This window comes from Lepidochelys kempii, chromosome 4 (assembly GCF_965140285.1).
Source record: "Lepidochelys kempii isolate rLepKem1 chromosome 4, rLepKem1.hap1, whole genome shotgun sequence".
NCBI classification, from domain to species: Eukaryota; Metazoa; Chordata; order Testudines; family Cheloniidae; genus Lepidochelys; species Lepidochelys kempii.
In genome coordinates, this window is record NC_136383.1 from 40,276,499 (window position 1) to 40,299,226 (window position 22,728).

Sequence of the window (22,728 nt, forward strand, 5' to 3'; positions counted from 1 at the left end):
GGTCATTTGATGAAAACATTTCTATAATCTGGCTGTCAGGAACAAATAAGGGAGTGGGGGGTGGCGTGTATTCAAGCTCATATGGCATGCTTATGATGCCACTGGACTTTAACAAGTTCCCAGTATTTCCTATAACTAATTTCTTTAGAATGAGGTAAAACTGCAGTAATTGGTTTGTGCTGAAAATATATGTGTATTTGGGAATTTCTGCTTCTGCATTAAAAACTGAAGTGTGTGTGTGTGTGTGAGAGAGAGAAAATCCTTCAGGACTTACTGTCAAGTAGGATTTAGCTTTAGATGAGGAAAATGTACTTTAAAGTTTCTCTCTACCTAGATGTTATCAGCTATTGAGGCTGATAATCAGTGTCATAATTGGGAAATATTAATTTCCTTTACAGATTTAGAGATTAACTGTAATTTCCTGGATTTTGAAATGCACATTGCAAAGCATATTGTGGAACATATCTGAAATGGAGTAAAATTTTAGTTAACATGAATGTTTTTCCTGGCTTAGGTTCCCCTGTAACAATGGATAGAATAAATATAATTTCCACATGGGATATGCTCGTTAGATTTATTTTTTTCTTCTTAAAGAAATCTCATTATTATCATCATCTTGGTAACAGAATAGGCTCACTACTATTATTTTTGTTACTGCACAATAGTAGTATAGGAATTGGCTTCAAGAAAATTAAAACAAACAGTTTGGTCCTAGGCTGGACTGCTAATAATCTATTTCTGACAAGTTGATAAAAAGATTTGGCAGGGGCAAATGACCCACTTCATACTTTTTCTCCTGTTATAACTAGGCAAGAGGGATAGCTGAATTGTCTGACTTGGAAATTAGGAGCTACCAACAATTACAGCAGACAGGATTCTTCATTCATTTTTGATAAATGGTGGAAAGGAACAAAGAAATATAGTATGAAGACTGATTACTCTGAGCTTTATCTAGCTCAATGGCTGCTACAAAATATCATGCAGTAGTTCACATAAAAGTATGTGTAATATGAATTCCTTGAAATCTGTTCTTCAGAAAAGAATATCTTCTGAAAATGTCCCTAATACTGTGATACAAATACCTTTAATCATCAAAAAGAAAAGGAGGACTTGTGGCACCTTAGAGACTAACAAACTTATTTGAGCATAAGCTTTCGTGAGCTACAGCATCCGATGAAGTGAGCTGTAGCTCACGAAAGCTTGTGCTCAAATTTTAGTCTCTAAGGTGTCACAAGTACTCCTGTTCTTTTTGCGGATACAGACTAATACGGCTGTTACTCTGAAATTTAATCATCAACTAACTCCTCTCATTAATAGGCATTGTATGTGATTTGTTATGCCAGAGGGGATGAACATGAATAACACTTTTTTTTCTTTCCCTTTCAGAAATGTGTAACCGAAGAATGTTTCTTTTTTGAGCGCTTGGAATCAAACAACTACAACACTTACCGGTCACGGAAATATTCTGATTGGTATGTGGCATTGAAAAGAACTGGACAGTACAAACTTGGACCAAAAACTGGACCAGGGCAGAAAGCTATCCTTTTTCTTCCAATGTCTGCCAAGAGCTGATTTCAGTGGTAGATTCTATAATCTATGCCACAACACACTAAAGTGGTAGTTTCCTCCACTCCTTTCAAAAGTAGTAGTGTGAGCAAATATTTGATAACTGCTTTTGCAGATGTCTGATTACCAAATACGTTTGTATAGTATAACCTTGATGTTACTGTATGTTTGGAAACAATTGTGCCAGTGTCCAGAGGAAAAAGCCCCAGGAAAATATATCGAAATTTCAGTATCAGTGCTTCATGTATTTTTCCTCGAGTTAGAGCTACTATATTAGCCTTACAGTGTAAAGGAAACTTAAGGATGTGCGCACATTTACAAGAATATTTACCTTTTACAAGAAATGATATATATCTTACTAGAAAATAAAAAATTCCAGCAAGAACAAAGTCCAGGAATATTTTTAATATGGTACAAGTAAGCCCACAATTTAAAACAATCAATTCTAAATTATTATTTGAATAAAATGTGAAGCTTATTACAATTCTGTCATGTTTTTAAAAGTATCTGGCAGCTCCCTGTGGTACAGCTTATAAAACAGGCCAGTGTAAACAGCTGGAAATTCTCTCATGGTTATATCAATCTTATCAAACCCTTCTCTGTATCCATAAAGTAGCAGTTTAGCTACACTGCTGGTGATGGGAGTAGTGTCTTTGGTCTTAGCAAGTTCCTCAAGATCCATCCATTCGCACCTCAAGCACTCCTGCTGGCAGAAGCTGATGTTGAATGAGGAAGGCTGCAGGCGACAGATGATATACATATCTGATATCCCAAAGGCTCCAGGGTGCCTATGTTGCTGCCTTACGCTTAAGAGGGACTTGAACTCTGACTTAATACCAGTCTCTTCAAAAACCTCTCGAACTGCTGTGTTTCCTAGATGGAGAGAAATATTCCTACAGTACATGTAAGAGGAGACTACATTTCAAGAACTGTTCACCGTGAAAGATTTCCAACTCATAAAGTATTGCTGATGGTAACACCTTTTTGAGACTGTAAAGGCTATAAACTCCAACACTACAGTAAGCTCAGTTTTTGGGCCTTTGAACAAAACTAATTGCAATGGACTTTTTTTTTTTTTGTGGATAACCTACAAAATGATGAATGTTCCTTAATATTGTACAAGTATGGTAGCTCTGAAACCGGTGCACCAATGCAGTATACCCAGCTCTTATCTAAAAATATTTAAATATTTTCAGTTCTTTGATCCTAACTAATACATTTTTAGGTTTACTTTCAATGACTGATCTTCCTGTTGCAGCCAAGCACTTTCAACTATACCTGATTGTGGGAGCAAATCAATTAGTTCAGTGGCACAAGTACACAATTTATCTTACAGATGTAAAAGTGTGCAAACAAACTGGCCTACAGAATGAGGGAGGACCCTCACCCCTTTTACAAATTTATCCTTAGTTATATTATTTTGCCAATCTACCATGAAATCTATTGATGCATGGGGAATTCATATTGATAATTCCTATTAACTTTGCATATGTAAACCTTTTGTACACTGACCAAGAGGAGATAAAAACCTCTTACATTTCTCATTATAAAAATCAGTAGGAATGGAGGAAAAAAAATCCGTTAACTTGGGCCCTAGTCCAGGAATGTCCTTGAGCACAGGCATAGTGCCACTGAAAGTCAGTGGGACTACTTGTGCTTAAAGTTAGGCACATTTTTAAGAATCTTGCTGAGTCAGGGTCTAAAAACAGCTAATCGTTGGCAGGGTATAACTCATTCACTCTCAATGATTAGACCCAGTCCTTCCACTAACCAAAAGCTAGAGTTACCTCTGAACGGGAATCAAAGTCAAAGATCCCAGGAGGGCTCGAATAGCCTCATCTGCCAAAATTTAGCTGTTCCTAGGCCTTGCAAAACTCTACAAATCCACTTGGGTGGAGTATTTTTTGGATGGGTAAAGAGAATTATTAGATTATTTGTTTTTTATCCTCATGGCAAGGGAGGTGACTGTTTTGTCTGAGGTGTTAAATGCCCATGGCTATTTTGCAAGGCAACTTGCTGCAGTTAATTAGGAATTAGAATGATGGTTTATATTTAACAGAATTACATTCATTTTAACAAAAACCTTTTAGTGATTCTCCCTTGCCGCAAACCATCATCTTGAAAAGTCAGAAGTACAGAAGATGTAAATTTTGGATTTATTTTAAAACCACTGAAAATAATTTCAGGACATACAGTAGCAAACCATAAGCAAAATCTCTAACAGCCCTTCTTGCAGACAATAAACATTTATATAGTAATGGCCCTGATCCTGCAAACACTTCCATGTGTTTAAAGTTAAACACATTAGTAATGGCATTGCATTTAATGGGACTAGTTGCATGAGTAAAGCTTGACACATGAGCATGTGTTTGCAGGATTGGGGTGGGGGTGGGCATTACTATATAAATGTTTGTAGAGCATTTTATTACAATATTAACTACACAGCTACTCCGGGGGTTGTGGGGAGAGAGCTCTCTGACTCCATGTCTCTGACACAGTTGTAGAGATTACTGAGAGTATGAGCCATTACCACTCCTGGCTCCTCTGGGCTGGAATCACTGGAAGTCCTAATGGAAGGTTCATCCAGTCTTCCTTGGTTAGAAGAGATGTGGAAATGAAGCAAATTCCCTACAGTGTATTTGTGTAGTATTCTTTGGACTTAAAGTGGGAAAGGAATAAAAGGATAGAAATCAGGGATGCTGAGGGAGATCATGCTACGTAAGACACAATCATTAGACCAGGGATTTCAGTCTAGATTTGAGCTTTGCTTCAAGATAGTACCTTATTGTAGTTCCCTTATTTTTTAATATTTTAAAATATTATAATAAGTTAAAATAGAAGGAACATTTAGGGCTTGAGTTTAAAAAATCGGCGAGCCCCCAAATGTGTGCAATTTAGTGTTTAATTTGTTCACATAACTACCACAGCTGCTTGTGCAAACTGGTACATGTGAATAAACACTGATCTGCAAGCATGGTAACTGCACTCCTACATTTTTGAAAGGTAGGCCCTTAAATGTTTGAGACTTAATGTAAATGAAGGAAAAATAAAGTTCTGTTATTTCATGCTTCATTAATTTATATCTGTTAAAATATAGTAATGAAAATAACTGTTTGCTACATCACATCTTAAAGTTCCCCTCATACCACTATTAAAATATTAACACACATATATTTTTCCCAGTTTTTCTGATACCTATTTGCTGTCACCCCAGCAACATTTACAGCCTCTCCTATTTTTAGAAGGATGTGTCCCTAGCAGTCCTGTGTACAGCACTCGTACAGTGGAGCCATGCTCAATGCTGGCCATTCTTTGCCTATCAATAATGTAAAAGTTCCTCCAAAGTCCCCTTCTATCTTGGACCCTTCCCTTTCAATCCTTCTCTAACCAGACTCCCTTTTTGGTACAAAGTATACAGCATGTAGTCATGGAATTATGTACTCCTCTCCAAACAAATGTTTGACATGTAAGCTCATGTTTCATAAAACTATACAAGCAACATCAACTAAAGCTCAATTCTGTAACAAATATTTGAAGGAACAGCATTAGTACACATGAAATATGTTAAAACGGTACATGAAATTGCATATAATGACTGAAGGGCTAGATCCACAAAGAGGACTTAAGCATTGCAATGCTCAGTCTAACATTTAGGCACCTTGCCATCTAGTGGAAGCCACAGCCCAAGTCAGGCGTCCACTCTCCCTCTACAAGACCTGCGGAATGTTAAGCACCTAAGAATGAGACCCACAAAAGTTAGCAAGATGAGTAGGTAGCTGCCTAATGTAGCCAGTAGGAAATACCAAAGAAAAGGGTATAACCTATGTCAGTGGTGGGCAACCCGCGGGCTGCACGCAGCCTGTCAGGGTAATCCGCTGGCAGGCCTCTAGACAGTTTGTTTACATTTGCATGGCCGCCTGAAGCTCACCAGTGGCTGCAGTTCGCTGTTCCCAGCCAATGGGTGCTGCGGGAAGCGGCGTAGGCCACAGGGATGTGCTGGCCACTGCTTTCAGTGCAAATGTAAACAAACTGTCTGGTGGCCCACCAGTGGATTATCCCGATGGGCCGCGTGTGGTTGGCAGGTTGCCCACGCTAGCTTAAGTCCTGCCCCTTAAAGGGACCTAGGTGCCTGAGTCTGGGCCTGAGGGAGAGTCCTTCTCTGCTCTTGATTCACAGCTCTGAACCCTCTACTGGAGTTAAGGGCGTAAGTCCTTTGCAACAAAGCAACAACCACAATGAGGAGGAGAAAGATGGTGGTGTCACCTCCTCCATCCTGATAATCTCATGCAGCTGTATGTATGCTGAGTGGCAGAAATTTAGGTGCCGGGGGATTTTAGGTGCCTACAGGGTGTGACAGATGAGCAGGGATTTTAAGGATTTAAAATTTTGAGGTTGGGTGCCTAAAGTGGCAGGTAGGCATCTAAATCCCTTTTGTGGATCTAGACCAAAGTTGAGATGTATAGTGGGAAACTACTGTCCTGTCCATTATAATGATGATGTGTAGAGTTTGTGGCCTTGGACACTGAGGGGGAGAATACATTTGTGGCTAAGGCGTAGGAGTCAGCACATGTGGGTCCTGTTCCCAGTTCTCCCAGGCTGTTTCTATATTACTCCAGCAATGAAGTTAACCTCTTTTTGTCTGACCTTACTCATCAGTACTGTGCAGATGATACTCAAAAATCTGAAATAGTACTGAGGAAAAATGTATTAATGTAAGAGTGCAGAATGTAGTACTGCCCAGTGGAGGTAACTTTTGAACCCCAAACCTACATGCTGTCTCCTATATACAGAAAAACCTCCAGTCTATATTTTTTTAAAAACCTAACCTTTGCATAAACTTCTGTATTGTAAACTCATTGGTCCTGTAACCCTTTAACAGAACTTCAGCAGTACTGTAGGATTAACAACCATCTACATCACATTAGTTTAAGTGAAGTATTTCCTCAACTCAATGTCAGTTCACCTTTACTTTAAGAGTAATTATTACTATTTGTAATACAATAGTGCCTAGAGACTCCTGCTGAAAGCAGGGGCTCATTGTGCTAGTACTATGTACTTCATAGTAAGAGACAATTGCTGTCCCAAAGAGCTTGCAATGTAAACTTCCAAGATGGACAAAGTGTGGGAGAAGATATGTAGTTAGTCCCATGTTACAGATGGGAACAGTGTCAGGAATTTTTATTCAGAATATTGCTGAGTTTATCACCTGGTGCTTCAGGCTGTGCTTGAAGTATTTTAATTCATTTATTTCTATGCTATGTTCATCTTCCTTACACTTTTGGGTTCATATGACACAATGTCAAATAAGCCTACAAATCAAACACTGCACAAAGTGAAAATAAAGAAAAATGTGTTAAATGTAGGGCCTTTTCACCATGAACATGGTGAAGCATCAGGCATCCTCTGCTGAAGTGTCTGTTTTAGGATGCAGGATCATGTCACCCCACCTCTCAGACACCAATTTTAAACAGATATTGACCATCACAAGAGTAATCCTGCAAAACTACTTTGAGCTACATACCTCTGTATCAGCCAACTAACAGAGGGCACAACTCAGTGGACTTCAGTGGAGTTGTGACTGCATATGCTGCTGATGTATTTGAAACATTGTCCAGAGACTTACCAATGTCTTCACCTGGGTCTGACAGGCCTCCTGGAAATTTCCATGCATTTGTAGTCTATAATGGAGCAGAAATATTAGCAAGGTATACAATCTGTTTTGTTCTCCTAATACAAAAGGACAAAATGATTCCTCTAGAATTCCTAATCACCCTAATATGTACATGAACTTTTTAAAGGTGATAACATGTTACTTCTATAATTATCAGTTAAGATTTAAATAAACTTCTGTTTTTGCTAATGTGATCAGACAGCTACCTGTCTATATGAAATATTGGAAGAAAACATCTACTGATTGAAAATATAAACTGTCTAACAGTCATTAGACAAAGTTGCTGCTAGTTACTAGTTAAAAGTAGTTGGACATGAAAGAAGCTGCTATAGATATAGACTGTATAATCTTCTTTTTAATCACTAATGTATTCTACTTCAGTGTTTTTTTGGCTTTTTAAAAATAACTGTACATATTTAATCTTCAAATAGATATTATGATTGTAGTATTGTTCTATACTGCACTGGCTTTAAAGTGATTTAGTGTCTGTAATAACCATGTAGTGTAACTTTGTCATTTTGTTTTCATGGAGAAGAAAAATAAAATCAAGACCTTTTTGGTGTGTGACCTCTCTACAAACTCATTTATTGAAATTCAGCAGAATAAAGTTGAATAATTAGCAGCCTTGGCATTGTAACATTGTAAGAGCGGGTGAGTAGGGGGCATTTGCATGGATAGTGCCTGTGTTGTAGCTGTTCTGTAGCTTTTAGCCTTTCAATTAAGCACTTTCAATAAACATTCCCTCCCCCTAAGCACACTTCGAAGAAAATAAATACACCAGTGAAATGTTTGACAGGTATGCCAAAGGCTAGAGGAAAACTTTTTAAATGGAATATTTTTTTAGAAAAATACAGCTTATTTGTATATTCTGTAATACTATTCCCTATCCCATTTTTTGTTTGTTTGGGGGGCTTTTGCCTTAAAATAACAACTTCATCTTTTTCTTAAAAAAATCTGTCACTTAAGGCTCGTCTACATGGGGGAGTTATTCTGAAAGAGGTGTCCCTGACTAACTCCCTGGGCAGATCCTCTTGTATTCAGGAATAAGAGTGCCTTGTTCTTGTTTAGCTTAACCTGCCTAGGATGTCCAATAAGCTAATTTGGAATAAAACAATCTTATTCCTGAATAGAAGTGTGCCCGCACATCTATTCCTCTTTAAATTCATATCCTAATTTCATCCAAATTCATTTCTTAGACAAACCCTTGGGTCCAAATCCTGCAAAAATTTATGCACATGCATAATTTTACTCAGTAGTAGTTTCACTTTAGTTCATGGGACTACTGCTATCAGTAAAACTATGACTAATGTAAAAACTAAATTACTAATAAGTAATATGCTCAATTCTACTCTATCAGGACTGTAACTTGGAACTTTCTGATGCCTGAGAGGATTCTCGTTTAAGATGGGCAAAATAAGCATCTATGCCAGATGAACCTATAGGAAACACAATTGTGTTATGCAAATATCTTTCTTAAAAATTAACAAAAGAATGTTCCCCTCCCCCTTCTCTGAAAGTGACAAAAGTGGTCTCTAAACAGAATGATTTTCAAACATTTCCATGAAATGTTGGCAGATATTTATATTTGTGTTCTTTTTAAGCAGTGCAGAGATAAACATATGCTCTAGATGAAAAACAGGAGCTCTATGAAAAAAGTCTGTGCCTTTTTTTTTTCTTTTAAAGCAGAAACTGTGTGCATCCTTTTTTAATGGCTTCTCTCACTGGATGTCAAAACAGCCTCTCTCTTGCCTCAGCAACCCTGGCAAGCTGTACCTGCCATAGGATAGTTCTTGCTTCCTTGAGGCAGCAGTGACAGAGTTGTAACTAGCATGCAACTACTGAAGACCACTTTTGTGTGTGTTCTCTAACTTATTTTTTCTTTATCGCTGGCTTACTCACTACATCTGTCTACTAGCTAGGAAGGCAGGCAGCTTCCTATGAGGCAGGAGTATTATTTTAGGGGCAGCTGCTGCTAGATGTGAACTTGTCTATATTGGCACAGTGCTGGCACAATCCACTAAGTTGGATGCAACCCTCTCAACAGTTTGATTAAAATGGCTTCTGCCAAACAAATTATTGCTTTAAAGTAAGTGTATAAAGGGGCTTTACAATATATGTTGGACATGAAACTATACTGGGGTAATTAGAGTATTTAATGACAAAATAATTCTTTAAAAATGTAGTTAATGTCAATTTGGTCACTTTTAGTGGTAATCGGGATGTTAAAGAATGGGAATGTAACAAACAAGGTTATTAACATCAAACTGAGTGTTATGTTTAAAGTAGCAAATATCCAAATGTTTGATTTGTTTTGAGTGTCCTGAACAATAACTATCTAAGCAATATTTTCTAGTTCTCCTTTCCCATGTCTTATTTCAGATTGAGTCCAGGTGTATTTCTCTAAAAGACAGCATTCTCCATGTTTGTTTTTAAACATAAATACAATCGGTAACACGCACATATATGTATGTATATATGTTCAGTTGTAAGGGTTATGACAAAACAGATGTTAATAGGCAGGATTTCAAACTTATGTCTAAAATTTCCGCTGTACCTCACAGGACTCTGCTACCCCCCCCCCCACCCCCGGTCACTTGAAACCCACCTCCATTTAACAAGAGATGAAATAAAAAGAGCACAATTCTATTCAGGTTTAGAGTAAGGCAGGTTAACCTTATCAGCCAAGGGAATTTCCTTGCTTTAGTTTGTGTCACCACTTTAATGTTTCAGCATAGTTTTCTCCTCTCTGAAATTTCATGTTTTAATAAAGAAGGAATTCTGCTCTGTTGCGCAAATCTGTAGTTGGCTGATCATTAACCTCCTAGACAGGCTGTTGTGTCCATTTGGCTGTCATGCAGTCTGTGCTAAAATTCTTAATGAAATTTTATTTGAAAAAGTCACTGAAGATGCCCAGTAGACGTATTTATAAATGTCAATCTAGACTGCTTCCCCCCCACCCACCAAGAACGATCAGGTCATACTACAACAAGCAGTTTGCCACATATATGCATAGAACAAGCTGATAGTCTATAGTGCAGCCCTTTATATATTCATTCTTCAAGTAGTCGTCAAGTAGTATAATATTCAGTTAAGCACATTACTAGTTCATTCAATTTTTATCCATTTAAAATTAACAAAACTGAGAACTGACTGCAGTACAGCAGCCTTCAAAGTTTACAATTTTTTACTCCTTTTTAAATACACAGAGTAATCTATAAAAAGAAAAGGAGTACTTGTGGCACCTTACAGACTAACAAATTTATTAGAGCATAAGCTTTCATGAGCTACAGCTAACACGGCTGCTACTCTGAGAGTAGTTTATAGTTAAGCATTCAAAAATACCAGTGGAGAAAAGTAAACTTCACTGTTCTAACTTATCAGAAATGAAAGCTAAAAAAATCTTTGTTTTATACAATATTCAAAGCCCATTTAGGATTAATTGGTATTTTAGAATAATAACAAACTTACTTTATTTTTGTCTTGTACAACCAATACTTTTCCAGTGTCTACATCCAATGCAGCACCTGTTGGAGACAGAATATTTTCTGATAACTTTAGAAAGATAGGTTTCAGAGTAGCAGCCGTGTTAGTCTGTATTCGCAAAAAGAAAAGGAGTACTTGTGGCACCTTAGAGACTAACCAATTTATTAGAGCATAAGCTTTCGTGAGCTACAGCTCACTTCCGGGAAGTGAGCTGTAGCTCACGAAAGCTTATGCTCTAATAAATTGGTTAGTCTCTAAGGTGTCACAAGTACTCCTTTTTTAGAAAGATAGTATCCAAAACTATTTTCTAAAATTTTAGAATTCAGAATTTTACACAACCTAAACAGAAAGCATGATAAACCTTTTGAGGGACTCATCAGTGCTCAGTGCAAGTTTAGTCTACGTGATTTATCAGAAAATTGGATTGTGCTAAATGAAAAAAGTACATCAAATTACAGGTATAAAAGTTAAAACAGTGGTTCTCAAACTTTTGTACTGGTGACCCCTTTCACACAGCAAACCTCTGAGTGCGAACCCCCTAATAAATATATAAAAAAAAGTGTTTTTAATTTAACACCATTATATATGCTGGAGGCAAAGTGGGGTTTGGAGTGGAGGCTGACAGCTTGTGATCCCCCCAGGTAATAACCTCGTGACCCCCTGAGGGGTCCTGACCCCCAGTTTGAGAACCCCGGGGTTAAAACATCTCAACATGAGGGAATGTGCTTTCCAAAATTAAGATGTAGATATCCTATGTAAAAGAAAAAAGAATCTTAAGTTTTATGTAAAATGACTGCTAGTAAGGTTTTAAGGCCAAGAAAACTATTCCAAATAATCTAGCAAACTAGATTGGAAGTCAATTCCTTTCTTCAAGAGAGGTCTCATTTAAGTCCATGAGAATCTTTCCATTGACTTCAGTATGCCTTGGATCAGGCCCCAGCTGAAAACCATCCTGGGTGAAATCCTGACCCTATTTAATCAAATGACGAAGCTCTTCCTAATTTCAGTGAGGCCAGCAGGGTGGATAAAAATCAACCAGATTTTTTGGATAAAATACTTTTTGAGGAAAAAGCCTATCTAAAGATAGTTTTAATTAAGATACATTATAGCTCAAAGATATCTAATCATGGAATATGGATTACAAATTCTAATTCTATAATATGAGACAATCACGTAATGTTTAAGAAAAGATTTGTAAATGAGTTCCAATAGTTCATGGATTAGGGACCCAACCTTATGGGGTTCCAGGGGCTTCTGTATAGATTATTTAAATTAATCTTTCTATCTACCCAATGGGACTCAGTGCTCAGTCTAGAAGATCCCAACAGAGATGCTTAGTTTTGCAGTTCTCAAACTGGATTTGTGTTTCCAGAGATAACATGCTTGTTAACAACAAAAATGTTTTTACATACTATATAGAGGTGAGAAATAACAGACCTCAACCCTACTGTCCCTCTGCAAATTTGTGTACACAGAGTCAATCCCTTACCTCTCTCTAAAAGTACAAAGTTTCAAAAAGTTCAATTAATAGATGATTGTGGGGGATCTGGACAAGGAGAAGAAGTCTGGAGATAAATATGAGAAGGGAAGGACAGGCGGTAGAGACAAAAGTGAAACTGTTTGAACAGCATATTCCAGAGGTCTTGAGGTCTTTCTGAGTGCAGCCTTCATTGATTTGAGATCTACCATACCATTCTCTCACTAGAAGGGAAAACCTATAATAGCAGCGGGCCATAAAAGAGACCCAGTTTGGGAATAAGAACCATTCAAAAAATATGTTTGCTGATGATGTTTTGAAGAGAGTCACACCAGTTCACTTAAGCACTTGGATTCAGAGACTGTTGAAGTGATGATCTCACTTTTAACAGCAGTAGCGGCTTCTGCCAGTGTAGGAAGAGTATTTTCTTCCTTTGGACTAATTCATTCCAAATTGAGAAATTGTTTGGGACCTAAAAAAGCAGGAAAGCTTGTTTTTCTTTTCCAGATTATGAACAAACAGGAAAATGAAGGTGAAGATGACTGAGTTAGTTGTAGAAGCCAATATTTTAAGTTTCTCATGTTGACCTTGCTGACACAGGAGTTCCGTCAGTAGATATGGGTACTTTCAGACTAAAACAGGCAGAAAATGACATCAGCTTATCACTAACACATTTTGAATTCAGCAGGTTGGTTTTATGGATGATGAAATTATTCTATCAATTTGCTTATATATCATTTATATTCTCTCTAGATAATCTGAATTCTTTCTAAAACAGCAAGCCATAAAGGAGTCAACCGGTTTATCAAATAGCACTGCTCCCCAAATGGTACAGAACCACCTTTACTTTGGTGGAAAAAAATACAGGTTGAAGGGTCTGACTGAATAATTAAGCCTTGCAGTGTACTCTGGTGCTTGCAGTTAGCCTGTTAACTTTCTTCCACGGAAAACAAGTTTCCTTATTTTTCTTAAAACTCCGTCTGTTTTCAGGTCTAGTCATCCTATCACACCTAGTAATCGTTCTTGAAAGGATTCCACTTTAAAAACAGCTGTCCCTTTTAAAACAGACATTTTACTACCCCAGACTCCTTTTTGACAGATGTTAGATTTGTGCTCTGGTAAGCACAGTGAGTACAACTTACAGTGCCCTTTTCCACATCAATTGTGCACTGATTTAAAATTAGTAGATAATTACAGGAAGAACTGTTCCTATCAATTTTGAGCAGATGGAAGCCTATGTGGTTAGTACTCTGATGATGCATACATCTAGAATATTATGGAAAATATTTTAACATAAGGAATGAATTTTTAGATTGAAAACATCCTTTCCTGCATAATACTGAAATGGGAGTTTTCTGTTTAGGAGCAAGAAATAGCAACCCTGAAGTCAAGCTCTGTGAAAGGAGATACTTTAGGGAATTAGTCGTGTATCTGTTTCCTTCACCCTCCCTGTAGATCAGTAGTTCTCAAACTTTTGTACTGGTGACCTCTTTCACATAGCAAGCCTCTGAGTGCGACCTCCCCCCCACTTATAAATTGAAAACACTTTTTTTATATATATATATAACACCATTATACATTCTGGATGCAAAGTGGGGTTTAGGGTGGAGGCTGACAGCTCGTGACGCCCCATGTAATAACCTCAAAACCCCCGAGGCGTCCCGACACCCAGTTTGAGAACTCCTGCTGTAGATAGATAGCTGTATATTGGTTAGTGTGGAATCCTGTGCAGGGAGGAGGGGAGAGAAGGGGGGATGCCGGGATCAACTTTTATGCACGCTGGGGGTGTAGTGGTTATTTTCTAGAAAAGCTGCTCCTCAGACATATGGCTTTCTGAGACCAAGAATGGCCACTGGAAATGGCACAGCGGTCTGGCTTAACTAGAAAGAAGGGTCAACTGCTTCTCTCCTCTGCTCCCAACAAACGGATACCTGTCAATGTAACTTTGAGCACTGTGAGGTGCCTAGAACCAGTCATAAGTAATGATTTAAATCAAAAAGAAGATAGACCACCACTAGCATTTTTTCCTGCTTCTGGTCTCCTTTATCAGAGATCAGTAGCAGGCTCTGGAATTTGGACCTGTGACTTTAGAGAGTATTTCAAACCTGATGCTTTGAACCACAGTGACTCTCTGGAAAGGTTTCAACCTGTCCTCTCTCAAGGCAATAGTTATTAGAATGCTATTTTGTTCAATCACTAGTGTCTTGTCTCCTTTTGGAACAAGATGATAGAATTAAAAAAACCTCTGCAGTATTAGAGAACAAAAAGCAGATATCTAAACCACTTATGAATAAAATTATAAAACAGTTTTAACTTTGTGTCAGCAACAGATGTTCAGAGTCCAGGTTCATCTGTGGCTCACTTAATGGCTATAAACACTGAATGCATGTGCTATAAACATTAACTGACAAATATGAATTATTTTGAAATATGGAAAACTGTTTTTAAAAATCCCAAAACTGCTTCGGAAAGTCCATAACCTATTTAACGTTATCATTTCCTGCAATTTCACACGGTCATTTGTAGCAGCATACAACTGTGGCCCATGTGACATCCTGAGGGCCATACAGGTAGTGTGTGTGTGTATACCCACATAACACACACAGAACTGCAGATGAGCCCACAATGGCCAACAACCTAAGAACCATTGCTCAATGGCCAAGATTATGGCTGCTGTTCAATTGTGTAGGAGGGGGTAGTCAATAGTACCTACCTGACAATATGAACGGACCCTGAAAATCTTTTTATTTACTTATTATTGTTGAGTTTTTAAATTATTTTCTCTGGAGTCTGAACCTTGATCAAAAGCAATTAACTACCTTGAGTGTAGGAGGACCCTCCTCCTACTCCAACTTGAAGTACTTTCTTTCTTCCAATAACCATTTCAAAATTTGAAACAATGAAAAAGAATATTCATATTGTCAGGTAGATACCAAACTAGGGGTGGAGGAAGAAAGGAAAGATTAGATTCGGTTTCAGGGTATTGATCATGTACAGGTATACATATCCTTAACTCCTAACCTTCTCGGGTCTCATTACATAATATTGCCTTGTGAACAGAGAATATCTAATTTAAAATATTTGCATGCTCTTGGGCTTGCAACATGATTTTCTGTCCTTAAATACTGGATGACACATGAAAGTATATGGATATTTGAGAATGAATCTGTCCCTCCCACCTATTCATGGGAGTTAAGCATCACTTTCTATAAATATCTGGAGATATCTGCAACATTTTGGCATTTCAAGAATACCTTAAACGTCACTTTTATATATATGGGAAATGACTGAAAGAACCCCATTTTGTTGAAAAGTAGTTGCATGTCTAAAAATCCCTTTGCTGCAAATTGATGCAATAAATTCATAATCCATACATAGGGGGAAACACCACAGATTAAACAATAGTAGATAGCACCTGTGAGTAATACTTTCTACCATCTCTAGCTGGCTAAGCAACTCTATGCTATGCTGGTGAACAGTGACCTGGCCTCATTTATTCACACCTTTGTCATCTCTTGGCTAGTCTACACAACAATACAATATAGCTGGGCATGAACACTTCAGGCACCTGAGAAACTCCGACTGGTACAGAATGCTGCAGCATGTCACCTCAGCAACAGTGGCTACCACAACCACATCAGACCTATTCTCTGCTCTCTATACTGGCTTCCCATAGGATATGGAATCAAGTGGAAGGTCTCAGTTCTTATCTTCAGTGTGCTCCATGGCCAGGGCCCAAGGTATCTAAAAGACTGCCTAAAGCTCCAGCATGAACACTGTGGTCAACAACTTTGTTTTTCTGGAACAACGGAACTTTCTACAATGGGGTGAGCTCATCTGTGAAGGAGACAGCTTTCTCAGGAGCCAATCTGGCACTGTGGAATGAACTCCCACAGGAGCTGAGGATCACCAAAAATCTCACCACCTTCCACCCCCCGTGCACTTCTTTTGCCTTGCCTTCTGTACATGAACATATAGGAATGTGTGTGTAAAATATATATAATCCAAAAGAAAACTCTCCACTGCACCTATATAGAAGAACTTGTATAGAATAGAATAGCACTGCTACTACTTTACTTAAATAAATCAGCTGATTTACACTATCATGTCTTCCTGATCTTTTCCTTCAACCAAAAGCTCCTAATGAAACCTGCTGGATTCAAAAGCAATAGCAGAAAATAAATATATAAATAGTCTTAAGGTTAATTTTTTAAAAAATTATTATTATGCAGCAGTGCTTGATATCAATATGCCACAATTTCTGGAACTATTTAATTGCTTCTGCCCTTGAAGTTAGTTCTTATTTGTATAAAACAAAGCCAAAATGTTCACCCCACAATAAGAGACAACCAGATGCTAGTATTTCAAAGATAGTCTCCACATATATTATTTTGGTTTTGTAGTATATAAAACAGGGTGGGTTTTTTTTTTAAAGTTATGACTTTATAAAATTACATTTTGAGTTATGTAAATCCTACTTCAGGAAAATCCCTTTTCAGTTACTTCTATTTTCTCAAATATGTAAATTGTAACCATAAGGAGTAATACTGTACTTTTGCAAAGGGAACACATTGTCTGACCTTAGTTTAATGCCACATATTTTAATGATGAGGTTTTCATACCTCTGGAAAACATGTTCAAACATGTCCATTGAAAAAAAAACCCCCTCGGCTTGTCTTAAGCATTTTCAGCTGTGCTGCCCTCTGCTGATTTGCACTGCAAAATGTGTGACCGGCAACTCAATTTGCAAAGCTGTGTTACAATGCAAATCAGAACAAAAAAGTTTCTTTATAGTTAGATTTTTTTTTACAATATAATGAAACTTACCTGTATAATCTTCCATCTCACATGAGTATCTCTTCACTAGAACTTGCATATGACTGTTTACAGGCTCTCAAAAATCATGTGGTGGTCAGCTAATCTGTACACCAGTGTCTAAAACTGAAGATTTTTGCCCCTCCCCATTCCCTCAAATTGGTGGTGTGACAGAATTGGAGCTGCTCTGGAGTAAGCACATTTGAGCCATTGGGTGCTATAGCCCAGGACCTAGACTAAGAATGGGAGAATTGTGTGTGATTCAACCCCTGGGAAAGTAAAGGCAGGAGGTGTGAGACCAAGGGGGTGCCCCCAAGATCAGAGATTCAGCTAGTCCTATAACCATGACAGGTATTTTAGCATGCATGGGTGCCCCCAAGAACAGGGTCCACGTTTACAGTACATACTATACTTTAAAAAGACCCTTGTATATCTTCTAATTTTTGTAAAAAGATACTTATTAGTTCTAATTTTTTTATTATAGTTCTGGAGCCTTAACATTCCATCTCTCCTGGAGGACATTTCTCTCTCTGCAGGGTGAATGCCATGGAATTCCTGGTTTGATTTAGTTTTTTTAAATAGAGTCCAATAGGACAGGTGAAATTTTAAAGCTTCAGGACCATATCCCCTTCCACGTTTAAAAAAGTTTTTGATCCTGAAAACTGAGACATTAGCTTACCAGTTTGGTTTTATTCCAACATAGCACAATATATTTGTTCTACAGGGACACTCATGACTGACAGACTGCACTTCACAAAGTTGTCCTACAAGTTTGTGTAGTGTGGAAGCCTGGCTGACTTATTGCTGAATCAGGTCCTAAACCATCAACTGTTTTTCTTAAATAGAATTGTCTTTAGAACTAACCTGCCACTCCTAACTGATGCGTGGCGTACCCTGGTAACCTGCTGTGCCCTTCTCCTAGCCACAGTGTCAGCGTGGATGAGTCTGATTCTGCATGGTGGAAAGTAAAACCCTGCAAAGCAGCAGTGGCTATAAATTTGCTTTGGAGGATAGGAATGTGCAGCCAGACTGCTATTCTGCCTTCTGCTCTCCATTGCTTGATAGACTCTGGGGAAGGAAAAAAAAAACAAAAACAAAAAAACCAAAAACATAAAACTCATTGTATACTTTCAAATCGTGAAAATAAAAGCTGTTGTCTTCTGATGGCCACTGCAGCCCCCCTCCCCTTCACTTTATACTAATTCTTTAGTTCTGATGAACATAACAGCAGAGCTTAATGTGGAGTAACAGTAGTCGTCAGAAAAGCGATTGTGAAATAATATTGTCATATTCCATATTCATTCTCTTTTAGGGCCTGATTTTTAAAGGTTTTCAAGCTGGCCTCATTTATTGTAGGAGCAAATAGGTGAAAAAATGTAGGTGAAATCTGACTGCAAAAAGGGGGTATGGCACTGCAAATCTAACTCAATTTCTATTCCTACAATTTACCCTGTTTACAAACCAAAAACTTTGCTTTCAAGTGTCAGTCATGAAAATTGCATCTGGGATCTAAAAATTCATGTGTCCTTTTTGCTTCTTACATGATCAGTAGTAAACAAGATTTTCCAGTCAGGATTTATGTGATTATTTTGTTGAGTAAGAATGATAAAGAGTAGAATCTAGTTCACTTTTCTATAGCTGCATTAACTTTGCAGAGATAACAGTAGTAACTTATTTTTGTCAGAGAACACAGGCCCCAATCTTGCAAGCACTTAGGCATGTGCTTAACTTTCCATCATACTTACATGGCCCTCAGTTCTGTAACATCTGAACACCTCACAATCCCCAATGTCGTTATCCTCACAGCACCCCTGAGAAGCAGAGTAGTAGTATTATCCCCATTTTATAGATGGGGAACTGAGGTAAAGAGAGGCTAACCGATTTTGCCCACAGAGGCACACAACGTCTGTGGCAGAGCACAGACTTGAATTCAGGTCTTGCAAGTCCTAGGAAGAAGCCCTAACCAGTTATCCATCCTTCTCCATTGGGACTACTCCCCATAGTAAAGTTAATTCTATGCCTGTTTGCTGGCTCAAGATTTTGATGGATCAGACTCATATATATTCAGAAGAAACTACTAAGTAGAAGAATAAATTACCTTATTTGCAGTTACTTCTTTGACTATAGGTACAATCCAACTTTTAATTCAAATAACTGTCTTCTCATAATAATTTTGGGTAACATAGTGAAAAAACTTTACTTAGTTAAGAATAACAATGAAAACACATCTCCAAAGAAGACAGCAACTGGCAGTAAGGACACTCATTTTGAAAATTCAAATAATTGAACAGTCTCTTGATCAGTCAAGTTATTTGCTACTATCACTGGAAATTGAAGTACAAGAGATTTTTATCATTGTTTAAACAGTGGATCTCCTGTAGTGTGGTTTACAATATTATGTTGTTTGTAGGTTTTCGGTGGAACTCTATATACGTTTTGCTTACAGCTTTACACACAGGATAATGCAGATTCTGCACTTTGCATGTATTCACTTTTTTCCCTTCAGAAGTAATAGAAGTTAAAAGTTGAATTCTGTGTTGTGCAATTGTAAACCCAAGGTTACACAATTATTCCATCCTGAGGAAAGAATTAGATTTGAGGCTAGTAGGCCAGCTAGGTAAGTATCCTTTCTCTTCAGAGTAAACAATGACAGGTAGATGTATACAAGGAGGAATGAAAAGGACATTTCAAGGGATTACAAAATGGCCTTTAGGAAAAAAAACCATTATGACTTAAATTTTATCCAATTTTGCTTGTCAATGTACCGTTAACAATTTAGAATAATTAAAACTTTTTAAAAACACAACATACTTGTAATCATTAATATCTACTCCCTGCCTTTTACATTGCATTTATATTGGACAATAAAAACAGATTCCTCAGTTACTCTTTCAAATTGATATCTGATTGCATAAGGCTGCTACTGTTGGGTTGAAGATCCCAAAGCGCAATGTTTAAATCTAATTTTTTTAAAAAAGATAGTTTCAAACTGAAATAAAGGAAGCCATTCAAAATACATTCTGCTGGGTGCTTTATAAAATCTCAGTTGGGGGCATTCAATATACCAAATTTTAACTGCACAATGAATAAATTACTTTATTTGGGGCTGGTGCCGCCAAGGGGGTTCCCAGTGAAGGTAAAGGGAGGTTTGTGTGAGGATAAGATTCCTGGCAGTGTGTGTTGTTATTGTGTGGGTTATGTATGTTGATACCCTGCTTCCTACTGGACAGAGTAGAGAGCCCTGGCTGGGGGAAATCCTGAGCCCAGTTTAGTCAGTGGGAGTTTTGCTACTGGTCCCAATGAGACCGGGATTTCAGCACCCTGGGTGAGGAGATCACTTCTTTATACAAGGCCTGATCTTCTCTAGCTGCTGCCCTCCAGCGCAGTCCCCTTGGGCCCACAGGGGCAGCGGGTGGCCCTGCAGGCTGCTGCGCGGGCCCCGTAGCCCTGAAATGCACTTGCCCTGTAGCCATCTCTGGAAGGTGACTTGGTCCAGGCTGTCTGGAGCGTGAAGCTGAGCCAGGTGCACGGTTACCGCGCCAAACTTATCCAGCTGCGGTTGGAGCCCGGCTGCCGCCAGGCTGCGACCGGCTGAGCTCCCCAGGCGGCGGCCGCCCGGAGCGACTCGGGCCGGCTGGGGCCTTGCCCAGTTCAGGGCGCGCCGTGCAGGGAGAGCCCAGCGCGGCGCCCGGGCCCCCAGCATGGCTCTGCGCCGGCGGGCGGGCGGGGCGGGGTCTGGGGGGCGGCGCCGGCCTTTGCACTCTGGTTAGGAAGCACTTCCAGGGGCGGCGCACGTGTTCGCTGCCCAGCCGGCTCCTCCTGCCATGTCGGCCTCCAAAAGAAAGAGCAGGGGACGGCTGCCCCCCGAGAGCGGCTCCCCCGGCGTCACCCTGGGGCCGCCGGAGCGGCCCCCCGCTCTGCTGACGCTGGCGGCTGCAGACTTCTTGGAAAAAGGTACGGTGCGAGCGGCAGGCGCCGGGGGGGCGTCTCTCCAGCCAGGCGGCTGCTGCTCCCTCGCTGTGCCGGGGGCTGGAGGGGAAAGTTTGCTTGAAACACCTGCCCCCTGCAAAACCCTCCTCCCTCTGTGCCTGTGGGAAGAGACTTTAAACCCTGTAGAGACGAACAAATGTATTTGAGCATAAGCTTTCGTGAGCCGACGCAGTGAGCTGTAGCTCGCGAAAGCTTGTGCTCAAGTACATGTTGTTAGTCTCCAAGGTGCCACAAGTCCTCCTGTTCTTTAAACCCTGTAGAACAGTCATGGGGAAAACAGGTTTTGCAACAGTCCAGTTTGCTTCCCCCCTTTCAACTGTTTGACTTTTTTGTGACTTTCCTGGACCAGTCGATGTTCATGTTGGATTGTAAGACATCAGCACAACTTTGGGGTTGTAGCATTTTAAACGTGCTTAAATTCAAGTAAAGTTCTCTGTGTGTGTATGGGGCGGGGGAGGGGAAATATGCAAATTCAAAAATTCGGTTTTTAAAGCCCGCATTTTGGTGTTACTCTGCGTGACCCCACAGTGTCCTCTTCAAAAAACAAACCCACAAACAAACAAAAATGTTATGTGCCATCTGAGATGCAAAGTTGCATACAAACATTTAGTGTGTGTTTGTATTTATAGATCGTTTAATCAGCATACATAGTGCTGCATATCTGGTGAATTATTCAACAAAAATAAGACTGTAATTGTTATAATGTAAAGCTGCAACTTTGCTATTGGTGCCCTACAGGCCTGTGTTTTGATCATATACTCGTGCAAAGGCACGCTGGTATAGATCTGATAGGATTGGAACCAAAAAGCACATCTGCTACAATGCAGCACAGTGTATATAGTATGGAATAAATGTAGGCCCTAATCTTGCAGATACTCTCTCATGTGAGTATTCCCATTGATTTTAATGGGACTTCTTATGTGTAAGTATTTGCAGGATTGGAACCATATAACTGTTCTTCAGTGTAAAAACAGATGTTAAAAGGCTTGTGCAAGAGCAGGCTACCACCCACTGAGGCTGGCTATCATTAAATGGAGCTTTTGGATTTTTAAAAAATTGTGTCTTTTCTGTATGCAACCCTATTTATCCAAACATAAATAACTCCACAGTAACTACGAAGTAAAGTTAAAAACAAAGTAAGAAAGCAGTAATGTTAAATGATTTAAAAAAAAAGACATGATCATTGCGCCTTTAAGAATGAAAGTATACTGTTCTCTGTTTTGGTTTCTATCTTCATGCTGCAGCAGCTCCCAATTAAACTGAACAATTCATTAGTAGACTCTAGTACTTAAAAAAAAAAAAAAATCGCTCCTGTTGCAGAAATATTTTCATAGAGACATGGCTCCTGTGTTGTGCTGTTCTGTTCATTGCCATCTGCCCACCACATTAGGTATTGAAAAGATCTGGACTTGGTAAGGGACATGCAGACCTTCTCCTCTGTATCACTGGTTCAAATCATGAGCAAGGTGATACAGACCAAAAGTTATGATCAGATAACTGTTAAGAAACCTAGCTGTATAGGACAGAACTGCCCCCCCCCCCCCAAAATAAAAATAGAGACTGAATGGCTGAAGAAACTGGTTTTCAAGGAAGATGAAGAGGAGTTGTAACCTCTTCCATCTGAGTGGTAGTCAAAAGGTAGCACATGTATCAAGCTGCCTTGAAATTAATTGTGGCTATCTGTCCAATTCCTCATGTGCTAAAGCCACAAACCCCACCATCATGA

General features: G+C 39.0%; 3 protein-coding genes across 7 annotated transcripts in view; 2 read left to right on the top strand and 1 right to left on the bottom strand.

Annotated features, from left to right (window-relative positions):
* FGF2 (fibroblast growth factor 2) overlaps positions 1-4,634 on the top strand; it is a 62,476-nt gene extending 57,842 nt beyond the window's left edge. The window contains exon 3 of the mRNA XM_073341071.2: positions 1,387-4,634. Coding sequence (XP_073197172.1) covers positions 1,387-1,572 — 186 coding nt within the window. The 3' untranslated portion in view covers positions 1,573-4,634. The remainder of the gene's footprint in view (positions 1-1,386) is intronic.
* On the bottom strand, positions 1,957-20,730 carry NUDT6 (nudix hydrolase 6). Of its 2 annotated transcripts, XM_073341070.2 has the most exons (5): positions 20,475-20,730; positions 17,877-18,080; positions 10,706-10,761; positions 7,190-7,244; positions 1,957-2,439 (listed from the first exon to the last, which is right to left on the bottom strand). In XM_073341070.2, the coding sequence occupies exons 1-5, from the start codon at positions 20,713-20,715 to the stop codon at positions 2,045-2,047; spliced, it is 951 nt and encodes a 316-aa protein (XP_073197171.2). In that variant the 5' UTR covers positions 20,716-20,730; the 3' UTR covers positions 1,957-2,044. The 2 variants fall into 2 exon arrangements, with proteins under 2 accessions (XP_073197171.2, XP_073197169.2); XM_073341068.2 differs by lacking the exon at positions 17,877-18,080.
* An 18-nt stretch (positions 20,731-20,748) lies between these two features.
* Positions 20,749-22,728, top strand: part of AFG2A (AAA ATPase AFG2A) — a 312,880-nt gene continuing 310,900 nt past the window's right edge. For all 4 annotated transcript variants that reach the window (XR_012158550.2, XM_073341065.2, XM_073341067.2 and 1 more), the window contains exon 1: positions 20,749-20,966. Coding sequence is in view for 3 of the 4 variants with exons in the window: in XM_073341065.2 (XP_073197166.1) it covers positions 20,837-20,966 (130 nt within the window). In the remaining variant the exon portion in view is untranslated. The remainder of the gene's footprint in view (positions 20,967-22,728) is intronic.